The sequence below is a fragment of the Theropithecus gelada genome, chromosome 2 (genome assembly GCF_003255815.1).
Source record: "Theropithecus gelada isolate Dixy chromosome 2, Tgel_1.0, whole genome shotgun sequence".
Classification (NCBI taxonomy): domain Eukaryota; kingdom Metazoa; phylum Chordata; class Mammalia; order Primates; family Cercopithecidae; genus Theropithecus; species Theropithecus gelada.
In genome coordinates, this window is record NC_037669.1 from 117,797,166 (window position 1) to 117,817,545 (window position 20,380).

General features: G+C 34.0%; 1 protein-coding gene across 1 annotated transcript in view; it reads left to right on the top strand.

Moving 5' to 3' along the window:
* SPATA16 (spermatogenesis associated 16) overlaps window positions 1–20,380 on the top strand; it is a 254,015-nt gene that overhangs the window by 88,588 nt on the left and 145,047 nt on the right. Inside the window, exon 3 of the mRNA XM_025376457.1 lies at window positions 5,165–5,310. Coding sequence (XP_025232242.1) covers window positions 5,165–5,310 — 146 coding nt within the window. The remainder of the gene's footprint in view (window positions 1–5,164; window positions 5,311–20,380) is intronic.

The following is a 20,380-nucleotide window of genomic DNA, read 5'->3' on the forward strand; positions in this document are numbered from 1 at the left end:
TTTATATTCCTTTGGGTATATACCAGGTAATGGGGTTGCTGGGTCCTATGTTTTTTATTCCTATGTATAATGTATCTATGCATGTATGTCAGTTACATCCTGTTAGTTGATTGTGTTGTTCAGATCTATCTTTACTGGTTTTCTTTCTAATATTTCTGTCATTTGCTGAGAGGGGAATATTGAAATCTTCAACTATAATTGTAACATGTAATATAATTATAATTAACATGCTTTTATTTACCAACTTAAAAAAAAGCAGAGCATATGAAAAAGCAGTGTAAAAATTATGTAATATATCTTCTATTATGACACAAAAACACAAAATGTGTAGAAAGAAATATGGCGAAAATTAATGGTAATTATATATATGGTGATAGCATTATGGATAACTTTTTCCCCATCTTTAGATGTTTTTATAATTTCCAAAAACCTTACAAATTACCAATTGATGATTATATATATCCTTATTTGTAGACATTTGATGACTCAAACAGTGCCATGCTTTTCCAGATTTATAGGTATCTTCTAAATTGTCAGGGATCACTGAAAATTTTATTCCAGGATACAGTGAGGAAACACTCATCAGGCAGAATTTTAATAAAGGAGAAACTATTAGCAATATTAATCTGGATAATGATGATCCTAATTAAAGAAAAATGTGTGGTTGCGTTTTTAAGAATGTGGCTCACCATATATTATTTAATATTATTTCTGCAACTAATGTAGTTTATGTTATTTGTATCTGTTTTTAAACAAACCTTGAAATCCCTTTGTGCACAATTCTAAAAGCTAGATATTTATTTCTTAAAAGAACTTTGAGAAACCTTATTAAAATTTGAGCTTATGATTCCAATTTAGTACTGACATTTCCCATGATGATGATGATGATGATGATTATTATTATTATTATTTGAGACTGAGTCTCAGTCTGTCATCCAGGCTGGAGTGCAGTGGTGCAATCTTGGCTCATTGCAAACTCTGCCTCCTGGGTTCAAGCAACTGTCCTGCTTCATCCTACCTAGTAGCTGGGAATACAGGTGCCCGCCACCATGACTAGCTAATTTTTTATTTTTAATACATATGGGGTTTCGCCATGTTGGCCAAGCTGGTCTCAATCTCCTGACCTCAGGTGATCCGCCTGCCTCGGCCTCCCAAAGTGCAGGTATTACAGGCATGAGCCACTGTGCCAGGCCTGAAATTTCATTTTTAATATCTAGGTTCTTATCAAAACAACAGCTATACTCATAAGAATTTAGACTGCATTTTTCCCTTAAATATTGACTTTTAATTTGTCCATACTGTATTCAAAAATATTTTAGGGTTTCTTTTGAAATAAAAAGTTAACTCCTAACTTAATTTTTCCTAATTAAAAGTCTTCTCGGTGATATACTATTTCAAATAACTTAAAAGTTTTTATTCCTTATCTCCATGACTTATTACACCAAAGATTTAAATTATACATTTCTAGACAAATACTCTTTGTTTTAAGATAAACAAAGTTGCCCTTCCTAGATTTAAATAAATTCACACCACATTAAATTTCTTCATCTTCTGGAGAATTAACTGCCCAGTCTATACAAATGTCTATATGGAAATTTTAAAATTTAGTAAAATATCTGAAATGTGTTTCATGGGTCTGATGCCAACGTTTTGTCTACATGTACCTATAACTCTACCTCTAACTTCAACACATTTTTTTAACAGTTTACCTTATTGCAAAGCTTAATTCAAAGATGTGCTACTTTGGAAGAGAATAAATAAAGCAATCTTCGATACAGTCAGTAAAATTCTCAATCTTACAATACTTGATTGGTAAAGCAAGAATTCAACGAACATACATAAAGTCTACCCAGCAGGCTGCCTATTTTCTGATTTTAACATGAACTGAAGAATTATCCTTATCTTTCACTGCTGTCTTTCAGCTTGGTTTCATGAAGTATTCTCATTAGTGTGTTAAGATAGATGATTTTTCTTTCTTTTCTTGCCTTGAATCTTATACAAGTAAAGACTTTTCACTTCTCTCAGTGTTTATAGACAAAGCCTTTACAGTTATGAAATCTGAAGGTGGCTTCCTCCTGCCTGCCATGAAAAACCTGCATGTCCTCATGGAAACTACTCACTGAATGACTTCCACATTATCCCATAAAAAGTGGTTGGGGCGCCGTGGCTCACGCCTGTAATCCCAGCACTTTGGGAGACCGAGGCGGGTAGATAACCTGAGGTCAGGAGTTCGAGACCAGACTGGCCATCATGGTGAAATCCTGTCTCTACTGAAAATACAAAATTAGCCGAATGTGGTGGCATACCTCTGTAGTCCTAGCTACTTGGGAGGCTGAGACAGGAGAATCGCTTGAACCCGGGAGGTGGAGGCTGAAGTGAGCCAAGATGGCGCCACTGCATTCCAGCCTGAGCAAAACAGAGTGAGACTCTGTCTCAAGAAAAAAAAAAAAAAAGTGTGCCTAAAGGGAGGCTCTTCCGCACCATCACATCAGAGAGAAACAAGGATAGGAAGGGGCAAAGACCACAAGACATCTTGTTTCTTTTTTAAGATTTTATGTGAAGAGGAGATTTGAGTATTTAAGATTTGAGGAAATAAAGACTGATTTCATTTAAAGATAAAATTAATTGAGCCAAGCGCAGTGGCTCATGCCTGTAATCCCAGCACTTTGGAAGGCTGAGGCGAGCAGATTACTTGAGGTCAGGAGTTCGAGACCCAGCCTGGCCAAAATGGTGAAATCCCGTCTGTACTAAAAATACAAAAATTGACCGGGCGCGGTGGCTCACCCTTGTAATCCCAGAACTTTGGGAAGCCAAGGTGGGCGGATCACGAGGTCAGAAGACCAAGGTCCTCCTGGCTCACTCGGTGAAATCCCGTCTCTACTACAAATACAAAAAATTAGCCGGGCTTGGTGGCACGTGCCTGTAATCTCAGCTACTCTGGAGGCTGAGGCAGGAGAATCGCTTGAACCTGGGAGGCGCAGGTTGCTGTGAGCAGAGGTTGCACCACTGCACGCCAGCCTGGGAGATAGAGCCAGACTCTGTCTTTAAAAAAAAAAAAAAAAAAAAAAAAAGGTAGATAAAATTAATTGAGAAGATCTGGAATGTTAATATAAGATATTGATAAATAAAACTACATAATTTCTACTAATTTTGTTTTTTATTTATTTGTGTTTTTATAGTCATGTCGTAAAAAAATCTTTCTTTCATGGAAAACTCTGTTTAGGTATTTCTGGATCCTGTGGGATCAGATTGACAGAAGAAAGGAGATGCTATCTCCAATTGACATCTTCAAACTATCATGCTTTGTAAAATTATGTTTTAAAACCTGTTTACAGCCACACTTGACACTTCTGAGGCCAGATTCTCTAGAATAATTACTAAATCTGGGTTAATGTTTTCTCTCTTTTATTACCAATTTTATCAGGTGACCTTTATGAAGCATCCAAACTTAGCATTGACTGAGGCCATTTCCAGTGTATCTTCCACAAATAGTCTTTGCTAATTTTTTTCAAAATAATTGAGAGAAGTGTTTTATGTATTCTGAGAGCCTTTACAAAACATGAGGGAAAGTTGACACTTTTCCAAAAAATTATTTGTGGGTGGAATCCCTACATTTTATCATGTGTATATTATTACTACCAGAAAAGGGGTAATAGCTTAAATATCTAAATATTTATTATAATTAATAATAAAAAGATTTACTTGTCAATAGAAATAGGTAAGGAATAAGAAAGGGGAATTTATATAGAGCTAAAAATAGACAAGATTTATGAAAAAATCCTAATCAATTCAAATTAAAATGTAAAGAGAGCAATTTTGTCTGGTATATAGTAGATGCTCAGTAAGTATTTTTTACTAAATGAAGAAAGTAACATATTTCATTTATCCAACTGACAAAGGGTTTTAAAAATAATATGAATCTCCAGGATTAATAAGATATCCAAGCAAAAGAAAACAGCATTAGGTAACTACCAATTCAGACTGTGGATATTGAACATGTAGATTCTAGATTTTTTTTAGCCTTTAGTCTTTTTTTAGCCTTTACTAAGAAAGTAAGTGCATTTTAGAACAGAATATAACCACATTCAAATTACAAACTGCATTTAAAAAAATGACAATAGCATTAATATAAATGGCAAAACCATCTCAAGACTTAACCTATAAAAGAAAATTTATTTTAAACTATGTCATTTAAGCAAACAGGATTTAAAATACAAGAAATTTTATGCTAAAGGATATATAAATAAGTATTAACTGCAAATACTACTATCTCTGGCAAGAAAATTTCCCCCAGTATATGCACAGATGGAGGTAGAAAAGAGCAAAGAAGGCGATATCCTGAGTAAGGTCACTGAAAATAGATAGGACTTCTTTTCCATCAGTCTTAATTCCAAAGAACAGTAGAAAACTCCAAGGGGAAAAAAAAGTGCTGATCTTCCCTTGTCATATTATTGACACTTCGTAATGTTTGGGGATCTCCAAAAAAATTAATTATTTTCTTTCTCTAGAGTTTATCTATGATGCCCAGAAACCATTGACTTCCTGGAACTGTTATTAAGAATTCATATTCTTGCCATGTTTTTCAGATACTGTGTCCTCTGCCAATAAATTCTAATAAATTTTCACTTCTTTTCTTTCAATAACATACTAGAGAATATGATTCAGACTCAAATTAATCACCGATCATGTTAATGGCTCCTAGGAGTTTACTTCTGATACCTCTTGTTGTATTAAATCAAACTTGATAGTGTGCTAGATCATGGCTCAGCTGGGTTTTCATAAAAGCACTGGTATTTAATATGATTTATGCCTGGCTTTCTGTTAATATCTTTGGTTATTGTGTGCTTTATTTTTAAAACAGACATTCTTAGCAACTGGCACTCCTTTAAAACCTATCATACTTTTAAAATATTTTACAGGAAGCATTTTACAGTAAAACGTGTCCTTTATTTTATATTATAGTCACTTAATAGTGAACAGGAACAATTTATTTAATTTATAATCAAAATATGAATATTTTACTTGTGGTTTGGAAAAAGTATCATATATACTTTTAACATATATACAAAACATATATAAATAAAATGTACACGTGTTTTGTTTATTTAAAAGGTAAATCACATGAAAGATTATTAGGATGTTGAAAGTATTCTATTTTTTAAAGCTTTGCAGCAAAGGAGCAGTTCTGGGAGAACCATTTGATGCATCTGCGGAAGATATAGCAAGCGTGGCGAGTTTCATTGAGACAAAGCTTGTTACCTGTTATCTACGGATGAGGAAACCAGATCTTGCCCTGAATCATGCACACAGGTAAAATCATATACTAATAAGTGCAAGTAAATGCTGTTCATGCTAGTGAAGGGTACTATCTGAGCCTGCCTGATCACCTTCCATTTTATTTCAATTTAAAGAAGAAACAAACCACATTTATTTACTGCTTGGTTTATATCAAGTGAGGCAATCATGGAGACCACAAAAATCTCAAAACCTAATGGAAGAAATAGAGACGCAAGAAACTATTCATAATGCAGGGCAAAGCTAAGAGGCAGACAACTGCAGAAGCAAATTGCTATGGGAAGAAAGGAGGGAGAGAACAGGTAAATAAAGGAGGTGGTATTCAAAGGTAAGAAGGATTGTCAAAACTGCAGCTGTGGAATGGTAGAAGGGAATTCTGACTGTGAAGTATGAGCCAAGACTTGAAAGTTTATGGCTTATTTGGTGATCACATTAGCTGATTCAAAGGATCCTTTGGACAGCTTTCCAAAGGTATGAAATACTTTTTATCTCGGTCCTTAAAATTTTCTTTTTTATATTTCTATTCTTCTTTAGAAGTATGTATCTGTGTGTCACTATATGACTTCCTAGAGTCCCCAGAGTTACCCAGGCCTGTCTTTTCTTCTATAAAAATGTACCTCTCCTATATTTTATGTTTTAGGGGTCTTTCTCTCATGCGTGATAATCAGTTTTAACCTGCAGCAAAGATAAAGAGATTGTATTATGCCTTTCAACAGACTCTTTCCTTGAAATTGTGATGACTCTATCCCTCCCTGTCTGACTTTGAGCAATTTACCTAGAACTTTTGTGTTGTTCATTTTCTCATCTCACTTCCTGTACTTCTTTTGGATACAAATGGCAAACTAATATCAAAATGAAAATATAATTTCTGCTCTCTTAATAACCAACTGGGGAATATGATTATCAGTTATATTAAGACTAATTTGTAAATGGGAGATTTATTAGCACGGTAAAAGTCATTTACAAACTCACATCCACTAGGATGTAAAAGTCGTTTCTACCCAAGATTTTTCACAGCCCTAGTAGTGAACTTAAACTTGACCTCAAGAACCTACAGACAACAAAATCACTTTGAAATTCACAAGACAACCTGTTTGAAAGCCATTCTACCTCTTAAGTAAACTACAAAACCTAGAGGCAGATTCCCTTTGACATTAAAAGAAAATTTTAATCCCTATATTATCTGGAAATATTTTATGCAACCATAGTTTTCAAAAAACATCAAGATATATAGTCGGTCAAAGAATTTTGTTCTATTTCCATTTGAAATAAGAAATATTGGAAAGGTAATGTGTATTTCAGTATGTCAAAATATTGCAATTTCTGGGCTACCTGGGTGATTTGTGGGAAAAATATTTGTGAACTATTTACAGACTAAAAAAATATTCGATCATGCAAAAGAAAAGAACATAAATAAGTAAAAATTTTAAACTTAGAAATAAACATTTGCAAGCTATTTATATAGACTTCAAAATATTCATAAAATCCAAAGGCATGCATAAACAATAATATATTGAGATGCACTGAAAGTAATCATACTTCACCTTCTCCATGGTTATAATCATACATAAAAAGGGCCACCTATATGGCCTACATTTTAAAGGAAATATTTCTTGGATATCAGAATAGTTTGATGAATTTTTGAATCATATTTAATAATAAAAGGGTTCCAAATGGCATGGTCATGTCAAAATGTAATTAATTCATTGTTGTTAAAAGTAAGTAACAGTCTCTGGTAAGTAAGAATTCAGTTAAAAAAAAAAAAAAAAAAGAAGTAATGAGAACGAAAGATCAAAAATTCCACTGTAATCCAAATATAAGAACCACAAGATGCTGCAGTTCCTGAGAATGCAAAAATCAGCTTCAGTAGGTTCACTATTTAGAATTAGAAAATTTCTGCTTTGAAACTAAGAGTGCTTTTTCAAGACCTTGAAAATTACTGAATTGAATGTATTTAACAGTGAATAGTAAAATTATCTTTCCTATTATATTAGAATTAACTTTTGTAAAATAATTTTTGCTGCTGTTCCTAAGTTGAACATTAAGTAGGAAATGTAAATCAATAAAGGTTAAACAGTCAATTCATACAATTAATAATGCACCAAATGAAATAAATCATTTTGTTGGTCTGGTCATAGTGCAGAACTGCATAAGTCAGTACAAATGATTTTAATATCAAAACATCTTGAAAGATCTTAGATTTTAAAACCATCTGAAATACAATCAACAAATGTGTTTTATAAAATAAGTTAATTAGGATATTTACTCTATAAATAGCTTACAACCATTAGTTATATACTCAATGCAGAATTCTGCTTTTGTATTATTATCACATTGTGAAAGTTGATACTAATCATGAATCAAAATTAAAATATTCCTTTTTTGCATTTATTTGCATTTGCTGAAGCATTTTCTCTTTAATTTTATGGAAATGTGAGGTCTACTGCATATTTTTAGGAGACTCGTTAATACAAAAATTAGCTTAAAAACTATCATGTAGTTTTGCTTCTGATAAAAATAAATGCATATTGTTTTGTTATAGAGAAGACTACAAGAACCATAACTTTATGGTTTTAAGATCAACAAAGATACGTTTTGAAATTAATCAGCTAAGCATTGCCATTTAAACTAAAATAGTCAACAATACAAAGACTCTGAAAACAACTATTATCAAAATGGCTCTTCTTTTTATTCATAACATATCCAAAGTGGCAAATATAAGTATTATTTTTTACTTCAACCAAAAGTAATGCTTAGACTCTCCTAATACATTAACTCTCTGCTCACTTCATTAAACCAGTGCCACTGTTTATCAGAAGATGTTTTGAACATTTCTAGAGACCAATTTGTAATTACTGCTTTCTTATCAAGATTAAAAATTCTGCTATGATTCTTTTCTTATTATATAAATATATTTTGATATACATACAATTTTGTTGCCACAAGGTGGCAGACAAGATGAAGTCTAAAGTACCAAACATGTAAGAAAAAATCCCTATTTAAAAATTATTTTATAAAAGTAGTATCTACATTCATTCATTCATTTTAAAAAACTTATTAAATATTTCCACCAAGAGCCTATTCCTGTGCTAGGCAGTAGAGAGACAGTTATAAATAGAAAATACATGATGCTTATACACCAGCAGAAGTAGCAAACAAAGTGTAAATAAATAAATAAATATTGGCCTATATATGAGATGAAGAGTATGATAAATGCTGTGAAGGAAATCAATGTAAGTTATGTTGCAGAGGCAGCATAGTATATTTAGTCAGAGCACAAAGTCTAGAATGTGACTGCCTAGGTTCAAATTATGACTCCTCCACTCACTAGACTGAATTTAGTTTTTGATAAAACTAGGTTATAATAGTACTACTTCACAAGCACTATTTCACAAGGTTTTGTGAAAAATAATTATAAACCCATGAATTTTTTATTCTAACCATGACACAGTTATTGGTACTGAATCTGCCTTCTTGCTGTAAACAACTGTAAAACTGAACAAAATATAAGAGGCAACTGTTTTGAGGCCTTGGACAATGGTCAGAGCAGGACTGTGATCCCTGAAAGAAGGAAAATACACATGATGAGCCCCATAATCTTCTCAGCTTTTTGCTCGGTTTATTTTTCTGCCCTAGTTCAGGGACATGGATATCAAGTTAAACTGCAGTCTCACCAAACCTAAGAGGCCGAGATTAGAATAGCAAGGCTGCCAAGGAAGCTATAATTACAGGAAACATGGCCAAGAAAGAGGCAGTTGTGTGAAAGGGTGGAGAGAAAGAAGTCTGCATGGGAATTTACTGTAAGTTCTTAGCCAAGATCTGTGCCATGCATGTGAGGAAAGAGATTCCATGTAGCAGAAATTGCCTGCCACAGAACTAAGTGCTAAATGGAAATACTTAGATGACCTGCAGTGCTTGGAGATGTTGATGTTGGAGTACTAGGGTAAATAGACCTCACTGAGCACCTCAGGTACTCAGTTGAGCCCCAGAAAGATCATACTGCAATAATAAGGACCATACCTACCAAAAGGACTGCAGCTTAAGATTAAATTCAAAGACAAAATAGGCCTGTCCTAACAAAAAATACAACTAAGCTTCATAAGAACAAGAGTATCTGCCATTGCATTCTCTCACAGGGGGAAAAAACAAAAACAAAAACAAAAAAACCTCAACATCTTAACATATTTTTCAGGAAATATGTCATAATCCAGATTCCCCACAAAGTCTCACCCAAAATATCCAGCATAAAGTTAAAAATTACCACACATGCAAAGAAGTAGGAAAATGAGACTTAAGACAATAAGTAGTCCATAGAAATAGACTTCAAGATGTAGAACCAGATATAGATCTTCAAGACCCAGATGTAGAACTGGCAAACAAGGATTTCAACAAACCTACGAAAATACGTTCAAGGATCTTAAGGTAAAAATAGTTATAATGAGTGAAGAGATGAGAATCCCAACAAAGAAACAGAAGCTATAGGAAGAACCAAATGGAGATTTAGCATAGATGAATAAAATATTTGAAATTTAAAATGCACTAATTTATTACTTTAACATCAGTTTGGAGAATGCTAAAGAAAAGACTAATGAAGCTGAAGACAGACCAATAGAAATTACCCACTGTAAAGACAAGAGATAGACAATAAAAGATTTTTTAAAAATTAACCAACGGCTCAGTGACCTGTCTTCAGGGATAGTAACAAGAAATCTAACATACATGTAATTGAAGTCTCAGAGAAAGAGGAAAGAGAAAATAGGATGCACTATACAATAAACATAAAAGATTATTTTTAATGCTCACTTTTCCTATGCTATTATCAAAGTAGATTTTAAGAGAAGGTGTACTACTAGAGATGAAAATAAGACTCAATTAAAATTTCAAAAATTTTAAAATCTTATAGAGCTTGTTCTCTAACCATAATAGAATTAAATTAGAAATCAGTTTAAGAGTAAGATTCCCAGAAAATCCCTTAAAATACTTGGAAATTAAACCATACCCATCTAAGTAACTCACGGATCAAAACATAAGAAAATTAAACAAACAAAGGCATAGATTTGAATCCCTGTTTTATCACTTACTAGCTTTGACTTTCATAATTAACTTCCCTTTACCTCTGTTTTCTCTTCTTTAAATATGAGTAAACTGCTTAAAAACATTCCTGAATCTCAAAACCTACCAGGCTTGTGTTTATTATAATCCCACCACCAAAAGCAAATACAGGTAATTCTCATTGGTATTGGAAATAAGCTCTATATTTTCATAAAGGAGACTATTATTTTTTAAATACCCTTCTGCCTGTAATCCCAGCACTTTGGGAGACTGAGGTGGGAGGATCACCTGAGGTCAGGAGTTTGAGACCAGATTGGCCAACATGATGAAATCCCATCTCTACTAAAAACACAAAACTAGCCAGGTGTGGTGGCACATGCCTGTAGTCCCAGCTGCTTGGGCGGCTGAGACAGGAGAAAGGCTTGAACCCGGGAGGTGGAGACTGTAGTGAGCTGAGATGGCGCCACTGCACTCTAGCCTGGGGGAGAATTCTGTCTCAAAAATAAATAAGTAAATAAATAAAACACCCTTCTGGACATAACATACTCAATAAAGTAGACAATTAGAAAACTCCTATGAAAATACAACTTTTGGGATATCATCAATCACAATTTTGGGGATAATTATGGTCAAACATCATATTCACTTAAAGCATTACAGATACTCATGAGTTTTAGAAAGAATTGATTCATAGTAAAAGTAATAGGAAATTTGCAAATTTCTTACAGATACCAAGAAATGAGATATTTTAAATACAGTGCTCTCTTCCTTACCAGAACTAAGAGTTGAAAATTTGGCCACTAAAGGTAACACATAAATAACATTAGATAAAATAATTCTCATGACCTTGGATGAACTTAAACAAAACTATAATATAGTAAAAGAATAGGGAACATTGCTGGTGCTAAAAACCATTGCTGGTGCCAGTTTCTTGATATGAACAAATGTATAGACTACTAAGTATTAGTGTTGATGCTGCTTCTAGGGGACAATAATTGGGAACACAAAAGAAAAGGTTGTAATCTTACCTGCATATATGTCTTAACACCTCACAATGTCTTGCTTTGGGAAAACATATGAGTGGTTGTTTTGATGATATTGCCATTCACTTCTGAAAGACATTACATTATCCATACTCATTTTCATCAACCCTTAAAAGAAAGACTCAACGAAGAAAATGTTTATTCTTACTTATCTCCTTCTATGATTCATAGGTTACTGATTGTTTCTTCCAATTAAATGAAACAAACACAGTCTCTGTGTGTGTGCCCATGTGTGCATGAGTTTATGTTTATATGGGCTTTCAAATGTGAAGAAAATAAAAGAATATCCTGGCATTGCTATTTTAAAAGCATTCCTGAATCTGGTTGGTCTTTTTGCAAGTTAGGCAGTTTGCCTCCTTGAGAAGTCAGGAGAAATAAAAATGCTATATGGATCATTAGTACTTTATGTCTCTTGCTATTGTATTCCCATGAAAATAAATCCACCTATAAAAAGATCCATTCTCTGAAGATCACATTAAACATTCCAACTCATCCTTTAAACCCTAAAAAAATATAAAAAGGATGCTAACTTTTGTGAAAGGGCAAAGATTATACCTCTTTTGTTTCTACTGTAGGGAACAACTATTATGCAACACCTTTCTGCAGTGCAAAGTTGACTACATCAAGAAGTAGTTCTCAAGCAGGAACAAGAACAAGCATTCATTGAACACCCACCATGTGGCAGGTGGAAACTGGGCCCTTCATAAGCTATCTCACTTAGTTCTTCCACTAACTTCCTGAGAAGGTTTTCTTATTACCATTTCCCTGGCAAATAAACTACATCCCAGCAAACCTATGACATTATCGTCACTATTCCTCCTCCAAAAATTCTAGTTGTCATGTCATTTCATCGTGAAAATGATGAACCTTTAAAATCTGGAGGACTTCCCTTGCAGGTTACAGTAGCATTGAGAAATACTAGACATTGTCTTTGAAATCACAGAACGCAGATTTCAGCTACCACCTCACTCACTGGGTTGTAAAGCCTTGCTTTCATCATGTGTGATTTGTGAATAATAACATTTAGCAAGTCTATTTTACAATATTGACACAACACAACTTTTAAATCATGAGACTCTACTAACATACGTCCACTTTCTTCCCCTTTCTTATACCTGAAATCCTCCCTCCTCTTTGTGATTATCATATGAATTAGTAAAATAGCCTTGCAGGGTAAATACATAGACTGACTTGTATAAAAAGTAAGAAAAATGATAATGAGGATTAAAGCAAATAAATTCCAGAAAATAATTAAATATAACTATATATTATCCAAATAAAAATGGCTAAGTTTCTAAGGGTCATCATTTGTTTCTCTTAATATGAACACAAGAAACGGGATCCAGATGGCTAAGACATCTAATTAGAGGTTTCTTTACTAAAGAAGAAAAGGAGGAGGAAGAAGAGAAGAAGGAGGTCAGGGGGTGGAGGAGGAAGACAACAATGACTATGTATAATAAGAGAGGAAAATGTAAAGACATAGCAAAGACAGAGAAAAACAGATTAGGCCCCTCTTGAGCTTTTAATCACAGGCATGTTCTGGAGGTGGATCAGATTCCCTGAGGAGCCTTCCAAATTGCACAAGATGTGATAAAGGGATCATATTCTGTTTATTTTAAATACACTCACCACCTTTTAAATGCGTCTATTGATCATTTTTTTATTTTAACATAGCTTGCAATTATTAATTAAAATAGCTCTGCCTACAGCGCTCCTGTATTGCCTCTATGACACTTTCCCATGCCTACCACAGCTCTTCACCCAGACATTTTATCTTCTAACCTTATATTCAAGTTGACAGCAGTTTAGTTTATAATCATCTTGCTTGATGTTTTCTTTCTCAACTTAGTTTTCACTCTTTCTCTTCTTAAAATTTAACCTCATCTTATCCCTGAGGTCGGTGCCCACTTGGCATTTATCTTTCCCATTTACTCATGAATATGAAAATAGCTTATAAATGAGGAAACAATATATGCACTTAATGGAGTAGTATTGTTATGAAACAATGCATCTGTTGTTGGGGGACTCTTTAGAATGTGAATCTACTAGTTATTATTGATCTGTTCTTTGCTTTTGACTTCCATGCGGTCCTCAGAAAACAGATTAGGGTGTGCTAAAGCACAGCTCCCATGCTGAGGACTGCCTTCGGGAGATGTTCATTTTGATACTTGAAGCTGGCAAGAAGGCTGCACAGGTACTCCTTGTGAGTGGGTTTATTCATGTTATTTTAGGATGATTCTTTTATATTTGTTTTTCACTTTCTAATATATCAGCTCTAAAATCCATTCTAGTGAGTTGAACAAGTCATTTAGCCTTTCTGCAAACTCTTTCTGTGTAATTCTCACTGAGGCATTAAAAACATTCATGTACTTAAGATTTTAAAAGTTCTAAAACATGTAAGTGGTGTGTCCTGGGGTTTAAAAAAAAAAAAAAAGTTCTAGATTGTCAAGGATTAACTCTATAATTACAAATAAAGAGAGAAGTTGTAAGATTCCTTGTACTACAGGGAAACAAACTTCAGAAATCAAAGGCCTGAGTTTGAATCCGTGCAAAATTGCTGGCGAGCCTTGACTTTCTCAAGTCACATAATTGCCCTTAGCCTCAATTTCTGGATTTCTAAACATAAGATCATGACAATATCTTCCTCAACACTTGTGAAAGGGGTCAGATGATATTACAGATGTGAAAATGTTCTACAAATGGAAAATTTCTGTGCAAATTTCATCCTTAATGTCACCTTTGTGACATTTCAAACACCTCAGGTGACCAACCTGAAATTTTATGAGTCTAGAATCACGAACTTCTTTTCCTGAGCTCATTTGCTCTATTTAGCACAGTGAGTGGCTGGTCTATTTAATGCTTATCAACAAGGAGAAAACTATTTTGATGGTCCCCATGGGGACATGTCTGTTTTTAGCCTCCCAATTTGTTGCCTCTACATGCAAAATATTTCCAGACAAGTGGTGAAAAACTGAAATAGGTAAGGACCAACACTAAAACTGAGAAATTCTAGGGAAACATAGAGAGCTGATGAATACTAGATACCCAAAAATATTTTAAAAGATTAGCTTAGAGGAAAACTGGAAGACTACCCACATTTCCAAATTTAACCAGCACAGTTTTAAGGAACTAAAACTCATTCCCACTGAATCTGCCTCACCCAGGCTATACTGTAAAACTGATGTTTGTGTCTTGTTCTCAAGGCAACTTCCCTCAATGTTGTTTTGCCCTAATAGTCTTTTCTGGGACATTTGGCGTGGAGAAGTCACTATATAGGCTATTACATACAAGGTTACAAGTAGCAAGAGACAAACCAGTCTTTATTGGAGATTAAAAAAAAAAAAAGACTCAGATGCCAACCCCTACTCATTTTATAACTCTTGCCAGCCTATGCCTGATATTTAAAATTTTCTCTCTTCCTTTCCAGATAGAAATCCCTTGTTGAATATGCATGACTCACTCTCATGCTAGTAGTTTACCTTTGAAGAGCGGATGACCTTACAAACAGACACCACTCTGCTATCCCTTTGACTTTTGACATTTCAATAATGTGTATTTTATGGATACGAATATATTTTAGGCTATTCCATACATATTCTACATTACTGACAACATAGCATTAGCCTTAACAGGCATTTTGCAAATCCTGTGGTTATACTGTTATTGCTGTATTTCCTCAAACCATTCCTCATTTTCTTTTCTGTTGCTACGGCAAGAATTCCTCATATTCATCCTCTCTTGGGCTTGTGACCTTTTCTCATTTCTTGTTGAAGTCTGAAGAGCAGCCATATGTTAAGTTATAACACCTTTAGTTTGAGAAGAAATGTCTCCTTGGTGGCACTGTCTATAACTTTGCTCACAGGTTATAGATATGACATACACCTTCCTTATGATTCTTTCTCACTGGGGAAAGTGCAGACCATGTACCTTTCCTGGCTCACCTAGGCAAAATAATTTTGTAATTGGGTAGAAATATTCTTATGTTATTACCAGTTATTAAACTTTTACTAGCAAATATGACCTTGACACAGAAGACAGTTGAATTCAAAGCAGTGTTTGATTTTTGAATGCTTAACAATGAGAAATTAGCAGATGAAAGAAATATATACTTTACTCTACATTTAACCTTATCATTTTGCTTTGTTTTTAGACTTCTAGTTCCTATAAGTTTTCCTTGTGGAATCTGTTCAACACATACAGGCTCTGGGAAAGTAGTTCTTGGTTTTTGTGGAAAGAAAATAATGTGAAAATAACATCGAGAAGTCACATGTACGTACCCAAAAAAGGCAGAGAGGGTATTTTCATCTTAGGAAGGAGGGCAAAAGGATGGTGTAATATAATGCAAATTATCCAACAAGTATGTTCCATGTGCTTCTTCATCTTCATTCTTGTAGTTACAGCCCTCATCCAAATTTTGACTATTTACTTATATAGTGATCCTCAAACTTGGAGGATTTTACCGTATTTTTAAACATTATATAATTTTATATTTTAATGTTGTTATATTTTTAAACATTATTAAAGATACCAAAGGGTTTTTGCTTATGTGAGTCTCATCTATAAATATTTGCCATATAGAAATGACAACTTAGAAATTAAAATATATTTATTTACTCATTCACTTCAAAATGATAATCCCATTACATGTTAACATAAATAAATATTTTGTGAAAAAAATAACTGCAATATTTTTAAACATGCATGAAAGCAGTAACATTGTCTGACATTCTGCAAGAGTGATTTCATAAAAGGAAGCTGAGTGCTCATATCTGATCCTGCATTCAATCTATTATAATATGGTTGACATATATGAACAACATTCAATGTCACACAAGGTATGCAGCTAGACAATGAAAGACAATTTGAATAGTCTTTTCAGATAATTTTGAATATTCTTCTTTGATACTACACCAAGACTTGACAAGTGGTAGTTTCTTAATGATTAATTGCAATAAGGATTCTGAAACCATATCAATTCAACGTGGTACTCTGTAACATTAAAAGCCATTAGTTCATCTTATACTTTGATTGGATTGTTTATCCATTCATGAGTTAGTAATATCGCCTGTTGGTCATTTCGAAAATATGCAGATTTCCAAACGTTGACACATTTCATTATGCAAAACCAAATGTTTAAATCGCAGTTGTTAATATCGCCAACCTCATCAGAAAATCTTAGAGTATTGGGTGACTGTCAAGCTCACAGTGACAGATGTAAGTTTTCCAAAATACTAATTTTTGCTTGAAAGCTCAAACTTTTATCACTAGCAATATATACTGTCAGTTGTGTTCCTTTAAGTGTTCCTTTAAGTGACAGGCACACATTTCATTTTTTAGAAAATGTCTGCCAAATTTCAAGTCTGATAATCATAATTTGTTCATCATTCTTCCAAGAAAAATATAGTGTTCCATAAAAACAGTGGCTAAATCAGCTCACAAATGTAAACAATGGCACAAGGGCAGAAGTGCTTCTCCCCAAGACAGCTATTATATTTTGGTATGCAGAAGAAGTGCTTGATGCACACTTCTTACATCATCCTACCAAATGTTAAAGAGACATGTACTCAAGGATTGAAATTTATTAATATATATATATAGAGAGAGAGAGAGAGGCTGAGTGCCCATAATAGTAAAGAATACACTCAGTGAATACCAGAACAGTTTGGTATCACCTGTTTGCTTCCTGCAAAGAAGCCAGCTGTTTTCCCCACCATGCTTTTGCAACATTGGTGCAAATGTCAATACAGTGAAAAGGGAAAATAATTTCTTAATATTATTATGAAAATTGATTTCATGAGCCCTTGAAAATGTCAATGAACCTATAGAAAATTTGCAGGCCGCACATTGAGAACCACTCTGCTTTTTCACAGAATCCTTAGCATTCTCCCAGCAATTGGATTTTTCATCAGAATAGTTGCAATAGTTGTCTTCTTTAAAAGTGTTTCCATCATGTGCTTTCTTAGTAATCCCTGAAGCATTAGTAGTTTCTTTCATAAAATTAAAAATCCTTTCACTAATGAACAGCCCTTAATAGACTCCCACCTTCCCCAATGGTCAATTTATTGCTTTAGCCAAGCTAATTTACCTGGCGGTTGTTAATACAGCTTACCATCCTCTATCACCAAGGCATTTCTGAGCCTCTCTCCCAATGTGAATTTTCTACCTTCCTTCCCTTGATGAGACTATTTCAAAGGCAACTCAAAACTCACTTTCTTTGGATTTTTTTCCAGATTAGCCCTTTTTACCTTTTAAATTGTCCTATCATTGGAAATCCCCTTTCTAAACCTTTTTTTTCCGTCTCCCTTGCAAGCATCCCACAGTTTAACTGTTTCAAGTTTTGATGTGTTGTTTACTGGTTATGTATGTATTTTTATTATTTCTCTCAACTAGGTTAATACTTTTAGTTGAGGGCTAGTCAGTTAGTATCCAACGTAACATTTTCAACAAAAACAACACAATATATGCTGTTGTCGTTATATTCACAGAAATGGCAGCACTACTAAAAATATCTGGAAAGCGTATTCTTTCCAAAGTAATGTGCTGTGACACTCTATTTGGTGCAAGTCACAACAGGTTGAGACTCAGTACAGTGAGCCAAAGAGGACAGAATGTCAAAATGGGAGATTTAATCATCTTTGTCAATAAAGAAAGGAGTGTGTATTACAAAGAAAAACCATTAATATATTCATTTATAATATTAGTAATTAGTAGATTTCCCTAATTGGAATCACTTAAAGAAATGGTAATTTGATGTATAACTAAACATTGAATCCAGTATTGATATAATTCCCATATCAAAGTCCATAGCCAATTCAAATTTTGACTTTAAACTTGCAAACTATAGTATATAACCTGGTGGTTTAGCTGGGCTGGACATTATCTACATAAACACAATGTCCATTGTGGAACTCCCACTAATTCTGTTAATTTAGCAAAGGAAAATCAGAGACAATATTTAGAAGTCCTACAATGTCATAAAGCATAGGAATAACAATCAATATTTCTCTTTTGGTAAAAGGGCTACAAAGGACTTAGTAGGTAAAATATTGTTATCTGGATGTAATTTAATACTTCCACAGATCAAAAAATTATGATGTTAATATGGGTAATTTTAATACCTGATATACAAATGGTCTTGATTTTTCTGTCAAACATCCCTCTAATTCTAAAACTCTAACATCAAAAATCCCTCTAGTTTTCAGACTGTAAAAGAAATAAGGGTATGATTTTATTATCCAGTAAAATTACATAATGAAATTCAGTATACTATATTTCAGTTTATTTTTTAAATTCTTGTATAATTTGCTATGTGAAGGCAGCATAAAAAATAATAGAATGCAGACAGACACTTCCATACAATAAGGCTACTCAAAATATTAGTTTAAGTATGTTTTTACCTTTCTGGCTCTTTTCTTTAAAACCTGAACAGTGACTGGAACATGGTTTACACTCAAAAATTGTTGCTGAATGAATCATAAGTAATTTCCAACAGGTAGAACAGAGGGAAGTGTATTCATTATACCTTTCAAACTAATCATTCTAAAATACATCTTGGCCCGGCGCGGTGACTCGCTCCTGTAATCCCAGCTCTCTGGGGGGCTGAGGCAGGCAGATCACTTGAGGTCAGGAGTTCAAGATCAGCCTGGCCAACATAGTGAAATCCATCTCTACTAAAAATACAAAAATTAACCAGGCGTGGTGGTGCATACTTGTAGTCCCAGCTACCTGGGAGGCTGAGGCAGGAGAATTGCTTAAACTTGGGAGGCGGAGGTTGCAGAGAGCCAAGATAATGCCACTGCACTTCAGCCTGGGTGCCAGAGTGAGACTCCGCCCCCCCCAAAAAAAAATAAAATAAAATAAAACAAAATAAAATAAAATAAACCTCACCCAAGTAACACAGCAAATGGCAAAAAACATGTGAAACTCAACACACCACTCTTGAACCACCATCACCAATCCTCCACCCTCCCCTCCAGTATTAGACAGACAGATGTGTAGGGCCTCACATCTACATCTTTGGTTTCTGAACTTTGATAGCTTTTCTACAAGAGAGCTGATAGCTGATATTTTGGTTCACAGACTCCAAAAGATAATAGGGCCAACATTGTATTATTTTTTAAGAGAAAATGTCAAGAACGAAAAATGAAAATGTCAAAAGATAGGTTGATATACTGTATTACTTAAAGACTATTTTGTTGGGAGAACTGACCAAGTGATTTACTAATAGCTTTTACCAAACAGACTCGGGATTACAATGTAGATGAAAAAATAAACGGGAATTTATTTCACGTTCACTCTATCCAGGCATTTGACAGATGAAAGAAAAAATGGAAAGACACAGTCTACAAAGATGAGGAACTTTTTTCAGATTTTCAAATTATAAAAAAAAAAAAAATGGGGGGAAATTGTTTTCAAATGCCCTACTTACCTATCTCTATGCTGTTATTACATTAACTGCCTTTTGTTCCTGATCACATCTGCCTAACGTAGAAACTGTAAGATTCTGTATATTTGATGTTCAACTGGGATACAGGCACAGAAGTTGGTGGAGGGTGATCCTTGATATATTCAGGTCACAAGAGATGTAGATCTCATTCGTGAACCTTAGGTATGATTAGGTTCTCTGGAAGCTCCTGAGGAAATGTTGTTCAGCCACTTTATTAACATTGATTTATTCTGTAAATATTTATTGAATGCCTATTATGTGTCAGTCATTTACTTAGGTGCTGAATATATAAAGGTGAATGATAATAGTGAGTATTACTTCCCATTATGGAGAAGTCTGCAGTGGATAAAGAGTAATTAACTGAGTAAGAAAGTCAAAGAAATGTAGAAAAAATAAATGTTCTCCATTGCTCAAGAAGGCATTTCCCTGCATGCTTCTAAAGATCCAGTAATCATACTTATTTTTGATGGTTATTTGATGCATGTTAACTGATAATACTCCTTTGGATGAAGAACATGGAAGACTTGAAGCCCTAGGAGACTCC